Raw genomic sequence first — 17,334 nt, 5'->3', positions numbered from 1 at the left:
CACTATACTCTGAAAGAACTGTAAAGATCTACTGATCGGATAGGATATATAAGATAAATACGCAAGATAGGGCCATAAGCTATAAATATGGGAAAGTAACGAATGTGTTTATATTGAATGCATAACTGAATGATGATGATCGTGGCTAACTGACCAGAAGAATACGACGAATATTAGACCTTTTTATGGTCTGTGACCTAAGATTACATAATAATACCCTTGCTCTTGGCGATGTGGCACCACACCAGTTCAATAGTCCGTGGAATTAGTTGTTTTTGGACCTTGGACTCGTGTCAATTCGTTAACCTACCTATGTAATGTACTCTGTAGGGTTAACAGGGTTAAGCACGGTAGCCCAACGCTAGTAAAGAGACCCGCCTTGTCAGACCACCGACGAAGTGTCAATCGTTGGCTCGAACCATGAAGATGGGTCTTTGGACGAATACGTACATATGTACGCGGTATGTAGACCCCAGTGGCTCTTCCAGCTCTCCCGGGCAAGTTCAAACCAAGCCCTATTTACATATGTACAACTATGTGTGGTAGTTAGGCTAGAATACTACTAGAGACAGGAGACAGGACCGCATAAGCAGTTTCCAGTACCGGCTAACTCCTGTCTCGCAAGGATCATGGTACACCGACGATAATCAACAAGCCCATCCAAATGTCATCGGCGATATGTAGGTGTGGGCGGTGGTCTTGGCATTTTTGGAAAAGGTAGCGTGGTCTGTATGAATCCAGGCACATATGGCCAAGGGTTCCTGGCGTTGTACTTCTTTCGGGTTGTTAGTCGAAAAGCACGATCGACGATACAGCAGGCTTAAATACACACATACTTCCGCCCACCTTGAACCTCGCTCGTTATTATTATCATTTATACGTCTCAAGCTATGAGCGCAACCCAATTTTACTAGTCGGTCCATTGAAATACAGTCCAAATTCGCCATCCTTTTAATCATCTAACCTAGGCTCCAGAATCGCCAGCGTTTAGATAGCACGACAGTGATTCACTGAACGTCATCCTTTTCGAACATAGCATCGAAACGGCCGTCCAAATTCTTCGACGATGTGTGATTATACCCAGGTAGAATATTGTTGCCAGCATTTCCGCTTTGTGGTACAGAGATGGTGTTCAGTATATGAGAGAACCAACAAGGTCTGCGCACCGAACGTGACGCATTTGGAAATAAGGTAGTGTTTCTTTAGCCTTGCAGCACGCTTACTTACATGTTGCTTATGCTTCATTTTCACAAACCACTTGACTGGTCACTGACGGATTTCTGACCAGACATGATGAATTATGCTGTAAGCTCTCCTCATTCTCTCACTTGCAGATTTTTGCAAGGATCCTCCCGCAGATATCGACATTCAGAAGACACCCCCACCTTCGTGCTCTGGAACATAACGAAACAATGCAACTCGCATATCAATCTTCCGGCTTGAGAGCCTTTACTTGCCCCCATGGAGGAGAAAGTGGGAGAGGAGAAATTTTTACTTTTTTTTATTGCTAAATTTTAGGACTTACTAACGGTCTTTAGCTGATTGTCGGCCGCGATCACCGCCACCATGGGAGTATATGATTAGGAGAAGCAAGAGGTCTACACCATACATCTAAACCAAACTCGATAAATGAGTTACACGGCATATTAAGGAAATAACAGGAGTTGAAATGCTTTGGATTGTTTCAAGGATATAGATCATCAGCACAGTGCCGGTTCACTTTGTATTCGGTCATGCTGCACGCTTTTCAATTATGGGCATTTTTGAGGAGTGAGGAGCACATCAGTGTAGCCAAGATAGAATCTGGCACGCTTGGAGTCTGGTGTTTTAGGTATGGTTTATGGTTATGCGGCGTTATGTAGGCGACTGGGCTCTGGAAACCCGAGGGTAGCGTCTTCAAGCGTGGTAAAAGATGACTTGGATAGGAAGGACATCGCAGTATTACGGTATACCGTTGATTATTGGTACTCAAGGGATGGGTGTCTTAAGGCGGTAGAGCGCATGGCCAACCTCGGAGAAAGACTGCACGTCTCCCGTAGACAGATATAGGTGATCACAGCACACAAAGTTTGAATCTTACACACTAGGTTCTGTGCTATTAAGAAATGTCACCCACTTATGCCAAGAGCTATCGTGCAGATCCCGAAGATTCCAAGTCATACCACGAAAGCCATTTCTCTCTTGATAAGCGAGACTTCGGTAATATCATCAGCTAGAATTAAGGCGGATATGTATTAGGTAGGTACCTAGTTATGTGCTGGTTCATATGAGCACCATTTCTAATAAGAATAAGAATAAGCATACAGCATCTGGTAAGCAAGCAGTGCGAATCATAAGATTACACGACCAGGACTCTTGAGATGAAAAAACATCACTTGTTGAGTTTCGCCAAATGCCGTCGCACGTGTATAAGGCGTGCTAACTTACACTAGAGCGATAGAGGTGAACAGGTCTACTTGAATGAAAACTACCTATTATGCCGTCACGTTATCAGAGGTCATATATGCCATCTAAATAGTTTAATCGAGCCGCATCTGTCTACGGATATTGCACTTCAATCTGGACATATTCCCGCTCCACAAAAGCCTTGCGTTGCTATTGGGCATTCATACACGACCCCAAAATTTCGAATCGTATTCGCCAACAAGGTATCGTTATTTTAGCATTCCCATTAGATAAGAACAAGGCTACCGGGGAAAAAACCCCTTGACAAGATTACGAGGCATCATTCATTTTTTTCGGCCCGGCAGGCCAAGTATCAAATTCACCTGTAAGAGAAGCGCGGCCCGGTTCCGGCCGTCATGACAACTACAGAAGCGACCGATGTTCCTGATCGACAACCTTAGTAGCAGGATGTACGCCAGCTCAGTACTATGCATTGATAGAGACTAACCTCCCATATTACGATATCTTTGGGGATGGGCACGGGTGTGATGTTCATATGCTTGCTCACTCCCGTCTTCACTATAGTTGTTTAACGTCAGACGGACGAATGCGACCTTGCGTGCATCATACATAGGTCACGCAACCTCGCAGGATCTTACCTGGCTTATCGGCTTTTAGGATTATTCATTTTACAAAATGGCATTCTGTCAATACCCAGTTATTATACTTCTCAATAGAGTATACCTAGGTACGGAGTAGGTATTTAGGACATTACCCCTTTATGGTGTTATAGGCTCTAGATCTAGACCTAAAATACACCTATGTTACCCGTCATTATCGGGGCAAGGGAATTCCCTATCCCTATCCCCATCCCGGATGTCTTCCGGTCTTCTTCGTTTAACGCTGACCTAGGTATGCTAGAGTCGCCAATGGCCAATGTAACCTACCTAATTAGGTACGATGATTGGCGGTTGCGGTCGGGAATCCTACAAAGATACCAATGAACTACTTTTTACGTATTATGTAACTACCTACCTAATCTATCAGTATCTCGTTGTTATTTTGTGTATAGGAATTAGGATTCCGAGGTAAATTTACGCTGGCAAATGAGGGGTTCCCACCCAAGAAGGCGAGGAATCTAGTCGATAATACCGAGTTGAGAATATTGTAGACGCTTTGCAAGAAACCTGTCACTATGCTATGTATACGCGTATGTAGTCTGTGTGGATTCGGGACTCTTTAGCCTGCCTCTTCTAGGTTCCTCTTTCGGGTTCCTCTTTCGAGGTGCAGCTCATTTTGATAAGGCTGTACTTACAATGTTCCCGTCCGTCCGGTAACTTCGTTTACTCAAGTCGCAACAAGCAAGACTTCGCATTACTTCAACCTATCGTTTTTTGCAATACATCGAATTACCAAGCAGGGATCCATTGGCATCCACTGCTCACTATGTTCTAAATCGATATTATATGTCCTGGTCAATATTATATAAGAAAGGCTTTTTTGAAAGCTTCGAGAACTTCATCACTTAAGAAACTCCATTACCTACCTAAGATGGACTCAACCCGTTACATACTATGGTAGACTAAAAGTGCCTAGGCAGTCTAGGTGCAATAATTTCCGGTTCATTATTTTAGCTCTAGTGTATGTACGCAGGGTCTTAACACTACCTCACTAGTAACGGTAGTCAAGCTTTTCTTCTTCTTTTTCGTCCCTCTAGTCCTTTTTATCCCCTGACATCAACTGCCCACAAAGCACAGTATAAGTATCCACTATGGGTCCTACCGTTTATGCAGGAGAAAGATCACCATTGCAGTAATAGTATATGAGGTAGGTACTGCTAACACTTGCACCAGCTTATCGATGTACGAACCTGGAGAACAGAGTCTAGATGTTGGCTACCTACACATTCGGGGCTTGCTTTGAAATGGAGATGTATGACTTTCTAATGCGGAATAAAGTTCAGGCTCGAGTCGATGGTGACTCTATGTCGGTTATCACAACCTGCTTGTTGTATTTGACGACTGAACACTAAGTGGATAAGGTATTTAACCTCATCCATGTAACTCGTAACTTGCGTTACCTGTTTAACCTGTTGACCCCACTACCGACATCGAACCCGCATGAAGCCAGACTCATGTGACAGCGTCGATCATATTTGGATTTCGAGACAGGAGATCACAAACTGAGCCTCTTACCTATAACGCTCATGGGATATTACTTTTTCTAGAACAGGTTAAACTAGTCGCTCAAGGATACATCGACCCTGGTAGTTGGGCTTTGTCATGTTTCGGTTCGGTAGATCAGCCCATGGCTTCATTTTGTGGGGTTTATGGTAGGGATCCTCGGCCAGGCTTACGACTTGGGATTGTGACACTTACACGCAGAACAGCATCTGCTTTTACAGTAGAAAGGAATATGATTGATATACTTAAAATTCACTACTGTAGCAAAACGCTTGAGCTACGTGGAAGTGTCTAATATTGTGCTAGACGCAGACCGACCCGAAAATCTAGTCAGTAAGACTTAAGAGGCATCTGGGTTAACCTATTCGTAATCTACAGCTTGGCTTGATTAGAGCATGTTGTTTGTTTCTACATGCGGATCATGCGAAGTGCTACCATAGGCAATACTACATTTATCCTCTATTGACCAGACAGTCCACCATGCGGTGCAATCACAACCCACAGTTTCATTCGGGAATTATGGCCAATGATCGCCACCTATCGACCGGAATTTACGCCTCCCGAGCAAAACGCCTGAGCCCAGCACGGCATAACCCTTGTAGGTTACGAAATGATAGCCGACATAGTTGCTATGTAGTTGGGTATATAATTCTTTCAGAGGCTAGTAGGATTGCTTGGGGTAACAGGGCGCAAGTAGGAGGTACAAATTATAGCTCAAACAGCCGTTTAGCCAAGCCTTATTTGGCCTGAGTTGAGCCGAACCGGTGGCCTCTAGAGTCTGGCCAGGTCTAATCATGCGATTCCCAGGACCATGGTTTCAGTGTCGGCAATGCTGGTCAAAAGTTTGAAGTCCGGAGGATTATCAAGAGGTACCTAGCTAGTTTTTTATTTTATCTTTTAACACTTGCCTCTTAAGCTAAGCTAAGCCAAGCAAACAAACAAACCGAATACGGCCGGGTAAACAAGAAGGATTAAGGGAAGCAAAGGAATCAATAAACTTTACTCTTTTGGGAGAACTCGATTCTTGAATCACTTAGACTACAGGCTAAAAAGCCCTGTGTCGACGAGAGATATTAACATTGGACCTGTGTCATAATATCAATAACTTATTGCTAGTAGTTATTGGAACATAAAGTACAGACAAGTTATAAACTATTTTCAGGAGGGCTAGATTTTGCTTAAGAGATAGGAACAAACGTATTCAAATAGGTGGGCTATAATAATGTAGCTTGCCTACATATTTTCTGGAGTTGGACACTCTAAAGCTTCGGACTAACACATATTTAGATCTGATCTTAAGAACAACGTCTTAGAAAAGTGAAGTCTTTTATTTAGCCTAGTATATCCTATCATGTTCCCTGATAGCTCAATCTCGACCTTCAGGACCAAAGTCCAATTCGTCATAGTATCGGTAGATGCCCATCGAATAGTCTTGTCTCCTTTTACTAGCTAAGTATTCACTAATCCTGGGCCGTTCCTTTACAGCGTCATACAGTTTGAATACGTGCGCATACTTGCCCGACTTCTCGGCTGCTGTCATAGCCTTCCTGAAGGCAAATTTGGTGCCGTCAATACACTAGGATATGTTAGCGGCTGTTCGTTGACTTGGTTCTCACACTTGAACGATGCCCAAGTGGGAACATTCATATAAATAGAACGAGGCGAGAAAGATAAGAAAGCTCACCTGGAATAGCACTAAGTCGGCATAGGTCAATTGGCCGCCGTACAACCACGGGCCTTCTCCGCTGGCCTTACCCTGCAGCACACGTTCAAAATAGCTTAGAAACTTGGGGAGACGGGTCTTCACAAAATCCTTGCTTTTTCGCTTCGCTTCCTCTTTCTGGTCCTCATAGTACAACCCAGAAGCGATAGGATGGTGACAATCGTGAACCTCATTACTCAGACCATCAAGGGCTGTTAGAGCAAGCGCGTTGATCTTGTACAACGCATCTGGGTGCTCCTCATCGTCTTCGCTTGGCACTAGTCCAAGCCGCGGCCCAAGATACAACAAGATGTTGGAAGTCTGAGAAATGAGAAGATCACCATGGCGGAGGATGGGAGGCGCAAAAGGTGGCGGGTTGAGATCATCGCCTACATTACCCTCGTCGATCTGCGCCGTCACTTTGTCCATTCCCTTCTCAACCTGCGCTGTATCCGTGTACGTAGCCCCGCCTTCCTCAAGCGCTAGGCGTACATGCTCTCCACGACCGGGTATGCCGGGCCAATATATAAGCTCGTAGGGCACGTCTTTTGACGACTTTTGCCGCTTAGGAGCAGACATATTGGGGCTGTAGGGGTAAGTAGAGTAGCAAGTACGGAAGTGTCGTGGGGAAGGCCTGATCCACGAAGACACTCTCTGATAGACTACTCCAGAAAATAGTCGACGTTTGAACATAAAAAGGGGAGGTCGACTAAGGTTAATGAAGGTGGAAACATGGGAAATATCTGAAGAGCTCCGACAGGGCTAGGTAAGCTTAAGTATGCGAATCAACATCCAGTGCCTGTATATATTGCGGCGTCATGAATTCCGGCATAGCCGTGAGATAGAAGATTGGACAGAGTCTTGCTTTGGTGGATACCTCCTTGCATGCAGTGTTGTGCGGGGGAATTATATCGACCGTATGACGTCGAGGGCATTTTTTACATCATGCAGATCTGTACTAAATGCCAGCTTTCATCGTAAGGGGGGTATTTAAAAATGTAAAGGCACATAATCAAAAGGGATATCAGGTGAAACCAACGCCTCGAGCAATTTCCAACGCAATATCTTGCCAACCCGCAAAGCGAAGCGCTATTGTTTATTCAAGTAGTTCAAGCTGACTTCAACACTGCATCTTGAATGATTTTGCGGCACTCAACTGGATCTGAGAACACATGCCAGACGTTACGAGGCACATCCTTGAAGGCCTTCTCGAATCTTTCTGGTTCATTCTTGGCCTCTATGCCGATGGCCGCAATATCTTCAACTTTACGAATGAGTATCACCTTGATCCAACTGGGGTATGCCCGATAGCTGGAATTCACCCAAGGTCAGTGGTAAGATAAAAAGAAGCGTAGGTGACGGAGAATCAACTTACATCTCACCATAAGCCTCAGGATCAGACTGGGTCGAATCACCGATGCAAATCATCTTCCTCTTCGGAAGCCACGAGTGTATCTTTTCCATTCGATCAACCTTATAATCTTCTGTACCAAGAGTTAGAGTCGTTAGTAGCCCCGGTAAACTCATCCAGCTAGCATCACGAAGAATGATAGTGCCATGCGGATAATTCTTTCCGCAGAATTCGCGAAGGAAGCCATACAGGTTATACGGCGATGCGGAAAGATAAAACCATGGTGAGGATTTTTGGACAAGGGATTGTATGAACTGATATAGTTCCGGCATCCCGGGACATACTTCAGGCGTATCAAGGAAAGTCGTCCGCAGAATGCCAATGGGATCACTTGTCTGAGTGATCTTGATCGTGTCGTCTATATCTATTATTTGTTAGCGACTCTTACAGGCTTACGACTAAATAAATGCCTACCGGATATTACACCCCAACCCTCGGGATCAGCGTAGAATGTCTTCATTTCTAGTATGCCATTGGCGCCTTTGGGAACCTCGGCAAATGTGGGAATAAGGCTACCACCTTTATTGTCAGGAAGCCTCTTAATGTCGCTACTAATACCGTTTCTACCACCAGGACCAAGCTTGAGCGGTGTCTTCCCTCCATGTAGTGCCTTGGCCTGAGCACCGGGCTTGATATCCTGTACGAACGGTCGAATACGCTCCTCGATGGTAGGATAATTCGGGTCCTTACCATCCAAATCGAGCTTCCCAGCGATAGCACTTACGGCGTCGATAACGGCGCAAGACGAATGTTGAGAGAAGGCAGCTGAGACAAATTCTGCTTCCCATTTTCCCGTACTTTCATTACGGTAAGCAGTATTATCGAGCAACCAAAGGGTGTCTTCGTTCGTAATAGAGCGAGGGAAAGGGTTCTTCTTGCCCAAGTACGAAAAAAGCTGAAGGACTCGATCGGTCGGGATTTGCGCAGATGTGAAGGGCGAGAAGTTGGGCAGGTCGTGTTCTGTCTCATCAAACCGACGCTCTTGTCGTGTGCGCTTTTGCATGTCGACCGCGCCGGTATGTCGGTAGTGTGTAAGCATCTTTACAATGCTTGCTTTTAAGGGTTTATAAAATGATTGGCTTCTATAGATAGCTTCGGTTGTAGTCGCTATGGCCGCTGTAGCTGATATATATTATGGGCATTTACTATACTAGCGCGCGATCTCGTCGTGTTGTGTTGGTGGGTGTATAACCGACTGAAAGATGAAGATGGTTCATAGAGTCGAGAATATACTTCGATCCCTATATAACTACCTATATAAATTGTTTAAGCAGCTAGACGACGATCAATAGCAAGACTCGCTAAGGTCAACCGTCAGATGTAGGATGGCGGTCTACCCATTTCGTCTGGTCTAGCTGCTTGGTAGCGTCATGGTAGAGCTTCCCATACAACACTGCCAGGCTGCCTCAGCTTAGGTCGTAGGCAGGGAATGGCGGTGCGTGCATGGGTATGCTCAATGCTGAGACCGTTTTTACATAGCAACATGGTAAATATACTGGGCAGTGTACCGTAAAGAGCTTAGTATGATGCATTCCGAGTTTGAAGTCTCTCTACCTGACAACTTGGCACCGGAAATCGTGGTCGGCGTGATTGGGGTATGTCGCAACTCCAGTGTAATATGTAGTAGTGTTATGTGAGGAAGATGAAGAAAGTGCTCCAATTCAACTTGGCTATCGTCAAGGCGCATACTGCCTAATGTATAAACCTTGGCGGGGGCTTTACATATGCGCCACCTACGTAATATTACATTAGTGTGTGCACTGTTTAAGGTACAATACCTAACCTGGGTACCTACAATATTGTGTTTATAGGTATGGACCTCTGTCCAACACCTCACTTATACATAGGTACACTTCCATTTAGCCTGCTTACCTAAAGTACGAATATATTCATAATTATGTACCTACATATGTACCTCTACCTATGTAGGTTAGGTACATACCTAGATTACCCTATACACTCTATACCCTCTGTAGATGCTGTTGCTAAGATTAGAATTGCACTAAAGATTTAAGGTCGAGTTCCATTAAACTACAAATAGCTATATTCCTAGGCCTTCAAGTCTCCATCAAGTGATAGTATACACTACCTAATACGCAGGTACGTTCTCGCTACTCACTAGGTATGCATGTCATGCTACATGTGCGAATAGAACTCTAGGAGGGTATAGTACTCGATGGGGTGTTTGTCATCATGCAAGGGGAGTATTGCAACACATCCAGGTTCGTAGCTTTGGTGTCTTTCGTGCGGAGAAGCATGGAAAAATCCCCTTATATTTAGCAACCTTCCCCTCTACGCCACCTAAAGACGAGGCGCATGAACTCGCCGGGTTCTCATCACTATTAAATAACAAGATGCTCGAAATCCGGTGCAGCGGAACCCCTTACGAGGTAATATCTCTGAAAGGAACCAGTAGCCCATCCTCCTCGATAGACTACGCTAAAATCTTACTAGATTGGGTTCACCCATGGTCAGCTAGCCAAGGAGAAGATATCAGGGTCTATCAATTTCTATAAGCAGCTGTTTTGGGAGGCTTGTTCGATGACCTGGGAAGAAGTCGTACAAGAAGCGTCAAAGTATCATGATATCCTGAAGAAGATCGCAGCACGGTATCTCGAGGAAATTGGCGGCATTGCCGACGGGGCGCATATACCGTTTCTGGATATTCTAGCGTTGAATATACGGTCCGAGATAACTTTCGGTCTCTTCTCTGATAAATCCAACGGGATAACAGATATCCCCAACGATGGCTGTACGAGCTTAGGTTGGTTAGCCAGGTCGAAATCCTTCATTGGTCAGAACTGGGACTGGCGGATAGAACAGGGACCAAACCTCATAATATGCTACATATCACATCCAGATACAGAAATCCCGGATATCGCTATGGTGACCGAAGCTGGTATTGTAGGGAAAATAGGACTTAATTCGAAGGGTGTTGGTTGCTGCTTGAATGCAATTCGCTGCCACGGTCTTGATCGATCCAAGTTACCTATACATTTCGCCCTTCGCGCCGTACTAGAATCAGGATCTCGAGAAGAAGCAGTGAAATTGATCAAATCTTCTGGCGTCGCTGGAGGTGGGCACATCTTGGTAGGAGATGCGACAGGCTCGGTGGGCCTCGAGTGTACAAGCCGTTGGGTGAAGGAATTACCGATGGATGACAACGGGCGGGTATGCCATACGAACCATCTTCTTCTAGATAAGTCAGGCATCGACGAACCGTTCTGGCTAGAAGACTCCCCTTGGCGTCTATCCCGCATCCGAGAGCTCGCTACTACAATATCCGAGCCGACTCTTGATGCAATCTTTGAAATTTTCAAGGATACTAAGGATTACCCAGCTTCTATCAATAGGAAACAGGAGGCCAATTCCAAGGCTCAGACTCTGTTCACGATTGTCATGGATTTAACAAGCAAGTACGCTCAGGTCACGGTTGGGAGACCTACCGAGTACAGCGAACGACGGTTTCTGAGATTTGTAGATGGCTGAACCTTTACTGTATCTACCTAGGTACCTATTCAGATAGATTGTTTTCCTGGGTAAAGTGTCTAACTTAATATACTACTATGTATGCCCAGGGGGTAAGCAGTGCATGTTCTTTTAAGAAATGTACAATACGTACGTAGGTATTTTAGCGTCGTCTCCCCCTCCAGGGACGTAAGATGCACGTACATATTGAATAAGCCGTGTGCTATCGATAGCAGGGACCTATCTGCATAATCCTCGTATTCTCGTCATAGGGAGTCTTCGTCATTTCATTCTTATCAACCCACATGTAACAGACGACAATCTTGACGGCTGACTCTCATCGACAAGCTCGGTCTTACCCAGCATGTAGCTATTTCCTACGCGATTACACCAGGCAAGTAGTTGCGCGCTATAGCGTATCTTAAATATCCACGACATCTCCACGATGAGTCGCTCGCCCGCGTCTTCAGGTCTCTTACCTATGCCTGGCTCGCCATCATCGTCTTGGGCCCTTTACCGGGCTCGACTTGCCTCCATCTTCCAGAACGCCGACACGTCGGTGTTGACTGCGTTCTGGCTCTTTGGTTTGTTATTCTCTTCCTTATAATCGCATCTGCATCTCACTAACGTATTCAAGGTTTGATCAACAATGTTTTATACGTAATTATCCTCTCTGCCGCCCAAGACCTTGTCGGATCCGACGTGCCCAAAGGACTTGTCTTGCTCGCCGATGTCCTCCCTTCGTTCCTCACTAAATTGATCGCGCCGTACTTCATTCACAAGGTCCCATATTGGCTACGTATAATCGTCTTCGTCGTCACCTCGTCCCTCGGCATGTTCATGATCGCCCTTACACCACCAGATAAATCTGTCGGGGTCAAGATGGCTGGAGTAATATTAGCAAGCTTGTCGAGTGGCGCGGGAGAGCTGAGCTTCCTTGGCCTGACCCATTTTTACGGACACATGAGTCTGGCTGCTTGGGGGAGTGGCACTGGTGGAGCTGGTCTTATTGGTTCTGGATTATACGTCATGTTCACTGACTGGATTGGCTTTTCTGTTAAGGACAGTCTGTTGGCTTCGGCATTCTTGCCGGCAATTATGTTGATCAGCTTCTTCCTAATATTACCAAAGGAACCCCTCCGTCAGGGCAAGGGGGCGAGGGGCTATCAGGCAGTACTACATCGAGACGTAAGGCAAGATGATGTCGAGGATGACTTGTCAAGTATCAATGCTACTTCTAGCCTTCTCGCCCCCGAGTCGGCAATTATATCTGCTGATCTTTCCACCGACGGCATAGATGCTTTATCTAAGCTGAAGTCCAACATTCGACGCGCTAGATCTTTATTCTATCCCTACATGATGCCGCTGTTATTGGTCTATGTTGCAGAATACACTATAAACCAGGGCGTCTCTCCGACCTTACTATTCCCTTTAAAATCAACGCCCTTTAAGGAGTACCGAGATTTCTATCCCATGTACGGATTCTTGTACCAGCTGGGCGTATTCATATCACGCTCGTCGATTGCGTTCTTTCGTATCCGGCACCTATATCTCCCTTCTTTCCTCCAGATCGGTAACCTAGTGCTGTTGACGCTACACGCGTTGCTGCCTTTTATCCCTAGCGTCTACGTGATTTTCATCGTCATATTCTGGGAAGGCCTACTAGGCGGGGCGGTATATGTGAACACGTTTGCTGAAATCATGCAAAATGTGCCAACTTCTGAGCGAGAGTTTAGTCTCGGGGCAACTAGTGTTAGCGATAGCGCTGGTATCTGCATTGCCAGTTTTATTAGCATGGCCATGGAAGGGTGGCTTTGTAGTTGGCAGGTTCAGCATGGGAGAGACTGGTGTAAGAAGATTCATGTCGGCTAGAAACTCAAGGAAAATAAAGAGACACGCAAGACTTTAATTCGACGATTCCACATACTTTGTTGGCTATGAAGCTGACTGTGCTATGATGTTTTTTGCCACCGTAATTGCAGGAATATTGCGTCCAAAGGTTTTTTTTATTAATTCTAGGAAGCGCCAGCTTATCCGACACAACCCGTAAGAGGGTAATGAAGGGTTTCACTGGGGATTCACTAGTTTCCGTAGATATTACCATGCCAGCTTTGGTTCGGACACTGCCAGACCCAGTCCATATCCATGTTCAAAGCAGCTCCGTTCCATTGCGAAGGCTGAAGTATCCTGATAAGTTCAAAATCAGCGCGTTAGAAAACTCCGAAGTAAAGTAAGGTAGTGTTGCGTTATTCGGTATCGACTCACATGTCCCATTGCACATCGCCCATCGCATCATCTAAGGGGTAACTCAAGTTGCCTTGGAAATCTAAGTTCATGGCACCTGCGGGATAATAGCTAGATATTCCGGTCATGCCTTGGTCAACTCTATCACCATCGACTCCTTGTTTTTTATCGTGGGTAGATTCTTGATCCTCTCTTGCTTTAGGAAGTAAACTCTCCTCACTAGGTCCCTTATCTCGCTCCCTCGCCTTCAGCTCTAGGAGTGACAGACCTAAGGAGAGAAGACTCTCCTCAGGAATAATTCCGAGGGCAATTGCAAACTCAAACGCTGCCTTTGCAAACCGAGCGTTTGTTCCGCATACCTCGATCGTCGACATGACCTCGCATAGCTGCCTTACAACGTCCCTCATTTCTTCTACTGCATAGCTTTGTATGAGCTCTGGCTTGGCGATTTCTAGTTGGTCTTCATCTTGGTATAACGAATCTGGGGAAAGCAATGCCAACGAGATATCTAGACTAGACATGTATGCATAGTATATATCTATCCATGTAGCCCCGTTTATGTGACCTGCGCGCCATAAGTCGATGATCAAGTTCCCACAGCGCATCGCCCCAGTCAGACAGACTTTGCATAATGCTCTTATCTTGCACGCGTCAGGTCCGAGGGGGCTTCCCCCGTTCACAGATTCAATCGTCTCAAAAAGGAACGGACGCGTCAAGAAGCAGAGTGTGTGATGATACCGAACGTTAAGTAATATAGCACTCCGCCACTGGTTATCGTTCCCGTCGGAGCCGCCCTCGTACGCCAAGGGTTTGAGTCCTCTCGGCAGTGTATCTTCCCAACCTGAGACTGTCTCTAGGAACTCCAAGGCTCGGGCATACATCTTCCCCGGGACAAATCCTGGATCGAATATCCCGCGCCGGACGGCAGCCAGCAGCATATCCAACCGAGCCGAATGCTCGATATACCGAGGAGGGAGGAGGTTTGCGTCGAGATAGTCATCATTTGGAATTCCGACATCCATTTCTCTATCGTCGATGGCACTAGGACGCCCCAATGAACAGCATAGAAATTGTTCGTAGCCGTACAACGTCCACCAAGCTAGCTTTCGAAGCTGCCTCTCTACCGGATCGAACAATCCCGAAGAACTCTCGCGGTGCATCCCAAGCGCTATAGCTAATCGACAGGCCGCACCGTGAAACGTCCAAGCGCCGGTTCGGTCGTTGGTATTGTGATAGTATAGCGAAAGGAGCATATATGCACGTACGTTCGGGAGGCTCGAAGTACTAAGGAGCGGTGGGAGCTCTTCGACTTTTGAAAACCATTTCCGTTGGAAGTCGAGCGACTCGGCAGTCTGCGGAAGGGATCGAGATCCTAGGATAAGTATCATATACAGACAACACAGCCATCCAACGGATACAGAAGTTTCTTTGACATAGATCTTGGGCTTTTTTCCTCTATGCGCGTCCCAACAACGCCACATCTTCTCATAGGCGGTTTGGTGAGTAAGCCGATGGAACAAGGTGAAATTCGGATGAACGCATTGGAAAAAGGCATCGACGCAGGCGTCTGCTCGCTCTTTAGGGGGCAATTCAAGTTCGGAGACTCGTTTACGATACCTCCAAAATTCAGGGTCGTTTGGATGTTCCCTGAGCATGTGCTCGCATATTTGAGGAGGAGAGTCGCCATCAAGATGGTCTAGGATTTGGCTAGGTGAACTAGAACTATCTCGTCTTGGGGGAGACGCAGCCGCTCGCCCACGATCACCAATTCCACCTAGCGAAGCTGCCAACGGGTTGTTGTGAAAGAGCCGTTTTTTACCACTCGCAAAACCACGGATTGCTCCCTCAGATCCACCTACGATGCCCGCCTCAGAAAAGCGTTGCACAAATAGCTCGCGCATTTTGCCAAAGAAGGCAAGACTCCCACACGGCCCTATGTAGTGCGGTCGACCGGTGGCATCCGATATCAAACCGGTAATCTTGGCGCTGGGGTCTGCAACACTATCCGTAGAATCAGGCGAGAGCTGTGGAGTCCTCGTTGGCGCGAATCTCATGAGATAGGACGGCGGCAATATAGTCTTTTCGTCATCGGTCCCTGCCATGATCAAATTTGAGCTTCCGATTCCCTCCCCTACGACTGAGCCATATCTATGAGTTTGAGGTGTGACTGGTTTTATATGATGCTCTACCGACTGAAATTGAGGCTGAGATTGAGATTGGTCAGGCGACTCGCCAAAATCTGGCATGGCTATCGCCCTCTCCTGCCCAAAGATCACCAGTTCTTCCGCAGAGGCTCTGGGGTTTAGTTCCGGAAATATGCCCGAAACCAAGGCCTCCAGGGCCCGGTATCTCTTGTCTAGATTCTCAACGCTACCGTAGACCCGTTGCTTCCGTGGCAAAGATGTCACGCACGAGATTCCTGTTTCGACACACAACTTACAAGGAGGCTGGCCACCGGTTTTCGCCATATCATCATCGGATCCCGGAGCTGCTTTTAGACGCACACACTTGCATCTTCGCGTTTTACAGGCGTCGCAGCTGACTTGGGTTCTCTTCCGCTGGGAATTCGGAACGCGACGCCTAGCTCTTAGCTGCTCCCTTCGCTCAGCGTTTTCCGTAGACGTTCCGAGCGCGGTATTTTCATTAGCTATAAATGCAGACGGCCCAGCTTGAGTTAGCGGCGACGGACCCAGCGGCGATGTTCCAGGAAGCATGCTGTATGGGTCGGAGATAGCTGCCGCGGAAGCAAGATGGCTCAAACCATCATGTTGCCCGAGCAGCGGCAGCCCAGGACCGAATCCCGGTACGGTGGGGTCAACCCCGGGGCCGGGTTGGAGGAAATGATGGGGAAGATCTGGCGTCCATGATGATTTTCCTGAGCGTGCCAAGCCATCAGACTGTTGGGTATTTTCGGGCAGATCCATATACAAGATAAGGCTTAATAGTATGGTGTTCTAGCTACATTACGCTTCTAAGAGGAAGCGATATGTTAGGTATGTAGTTGGAGTGGAATGCTGGTGAAGAATAAGGCAATTAGAACTAACTATTCCCGCAAATCAGCCTAACAATATGAATATATGCTAGTCTCTACAAGATTCGGCAAAAAGAAGAATGAATATCACTTGAACTGCAATTTCTCGGGAGAAGAACTTCGGCAGATGCAAGTAGAGGCTATGAGAGTCATGATTACATCACTACCGGCCGTTGACTCTATCACCATGACGCGTGCCGCTCCAGGCTCGCGTAAAGTGCACGCCCCACGAATGAGACCAGAATCCTCGGATTGCCTTGCTATTGATTCCATGTAATTGGTGCGTCCGATAAAGTTTAATAGTTGGAACCCAACAGTGAGGATCTGAACAAGATTTATTATACTATATAATAAGGTAACGTTAGGAATCTCGTGCGCCGAGTGGAGAATTAGATCTGATATGTAGATCTGACCTGGCCCATTTGCCTTAGGTACCTAACCTAGGTAGGGGCCAAGCCTCTTCCTTTTGAGTCTTCTTCAGGTTGCTAATCGCCCCCTTTTGCTAAATATACAGAGTCACATCTTGCCCGGGAGACTTGGGGTACTTCCTTCTCCCCCCCCTAGTCCCCAGCCCCGTTGCTCTCCGAGCTGTACTTTCAAATACGGGGTCGTACGCTCTTCTACTAGGTTAGGTTAGTAGCCTATATGAATCCCGGGATTTCGGAATAGCGTCTAAACAAAGTTCTTCCCGTCGTATATTTATCGTAGGCGACGAAAATTACGTGCCCTGAACTTATATTTTAGCAGTCCTTTGCAAGATAGATACCAACTATGCTTTTAAAAAAAACATTTGTTTTATTTTTCAGGTAGCCTTGTAAGAAATGGTGAGGATCTACTATCTTTTGCTATATTCTCACTTGGTCAGCTTATTGGCAAACGGCTCTGAGACAGTAACACTTATCATATCCAA

The 17,334-nt window shown here is 46.4% G+C and overlaps 5 protein-coding genes across 5 annotated transcripts; 2 read left to right on the top strand and 3 right to left on the bottom strand.

Annotated features, from left to right (window-relative positions):
- Positions 1-309: 309 nt before the first annotated feature.
- Positions 310-2,307, bottom strand: F4813DRAFT_376760 (uncharacterized protein). The gene is made up of 4 exons (XM_049245159.1): positions 1,539-2,307; positions 1,240-1,305; positions 626-1,192; positions 310-461 (listed from the first exon to the last, which is right to left on the bottom strand). The coding sequence occupies exons 1-3, from the start codon at positions 1,609-1,611 to the stop codon at positions 1,008-1,010; spliced, it is 324 nt and encodes a 107-aa protein (XP_049094829.1). The 5' UTR covers positions 1,612-2,307; the 3' UTR covers positions 310-461; positions 626-1,007.
- Positions 2,308-5,934: 3,627 nt separating this feature from the next.
- On the bottom strand, positions 5,935-8,720 carry F4813DRAFT_383728 (uncharacterized protein; the record flags this gene model as incomplete). Its single annotated transcript, XM_049245978.1, has 5 exons — positions 5,935-6,144; positions 6,253-6,904; positions 7,390-7,581; positions 7,646-8,045; positions 8,096-8,720. The coding sequence occupies 5 exons, from the start codon at positions 8,718-8,720 to the stop codon at positions 5,935-5,937; spliced, it is 2,079 nt and encodes a 692-aa protein (XP_049094828.1).
- Positions 8,721-9,528: 808 nt separating this feature from the next.
- Positions 9,529-11,382, top strand: F4813DRAFT_289698 (AAT-domain-containing protein). The gene is made up of 2 exons (XM_049240606.1): positions 9,529-10,071; positions 10,136-11,382. Exons 1-2 carry the CDS (start codon positions 10,036-10,038, stop codon positions 11,168-11,170), a joined length of 1,071 nt encoding a protein of 356 aa, XP_049094827.1. The 5' UTR covers positions 9,529-10,035; the 3' UTR covers positions 11,171-11,382.
- Positions 11,383-11,594: 212 nt separating this feature from the next.
- On the top strand, positions 11,595-13,021 carry F4813DRAFT_394311 (Batten's disease protein Cln3; the record flags this gene model as incomplete). The annotated part of the gene is made up of 2 exons (XM_049247544.1): positions 11,595-11,733; positions 11,787-13,021. The coding sequence occupies 2 exons, from the start codon at positions 11,595-11,597 to the stop codon at positions 13,019-13,021; spliced, it is 1,374 nt and encodes a 457-aa protein (XP_049094826.1).
- A 389-nt stretch (positions 13,022-13,410) lies between these two features.
- F4813DRAFT_400560 (fungal-specific transcription factor domain-containing protein) lies at positions 13,411-16,749 on the bottom strand (the record flags this gene model as incomplete). The annotated part of the gene is made up of 4 exons (XM_049248283.1): positions 13,753-16,749; positions 13,712-13,722; positions 13,605-13,675; positions 13,411-13,574 (listed from the first exon to the last, which is right to left on the bottom strand). Exons 1-4 carry the CDS (start codon positions 16,315-16,317, stop codon positions 13,411-13,413), a joined length of 2,811 nt encoding a protein of 936 aa, XP_049094825.1. The 5' UTR covers positions 16,318-16,749.
- Positions 16,750-17,334: the final 585 nt, after the last annotated feature.

This window comes from Daldinia decipiens (assembly GCF_022478715.1).
Source record: "Daldinia decipiens strain CBS 113046 unplaced genomic scaffold F4813scaffold_58, whole genome shotgun sequence".
Lineage (NCBI taxonomy): Eukaryota > Fungi > Ascomycota > Sordariomycetes > Xylariales > Hypoxylaceae > Daldinia > Daldinia decipiens.
The sequence above is the reverse complement of the archived record's forward strand: the minus strand, read 5'-3'. Positions and strand labels throughout refer to the sequence as shown.

What these genes read in the sequence shown, in the direction of transcription:
- F4813DRAFT_376760 (XM_049245159.1), bottom strand. Translation starts at nt 1,611, where the DNA reads ATGTATGGTGTAGACCTCTTGCTTCTCCTAATCATATACTCCCATGGT. An exon ending in TGATCGCGGCCGACAATCAG is followed by an intron (nt 1,306 to 1,538) that starts CTAAAGACCGTT and finishes AGGAGAGCTTAC; the next exon opens with AGCATAATTCATCATGTCTG. An exon ending in AGTGGTTTGTGAAAATGAAG is followed by an intron (nt 1,193 to 1,239) that starts CATAAGCAACAT and finishes AAAGAAACACTA; the next exon opens with CCTTATTTCCAAATGCGTCA.
- F4813DRAFT_289698 (XM_049240606.1), top strand. Translation starts at nt 10,036, where the DNA reads ATGCTCGAAATCCGGTGCAGCGGAACCCCTTACGAG. An exon ending in GCAGCGGAACCCCTTACGAG is followed by an intron (nt 10,072 to 10,135) that starts GTAATATCTCTG and finishes AAATCTTACTAG; the next exon opens with ATTGGGTTCACCCATGGTCA.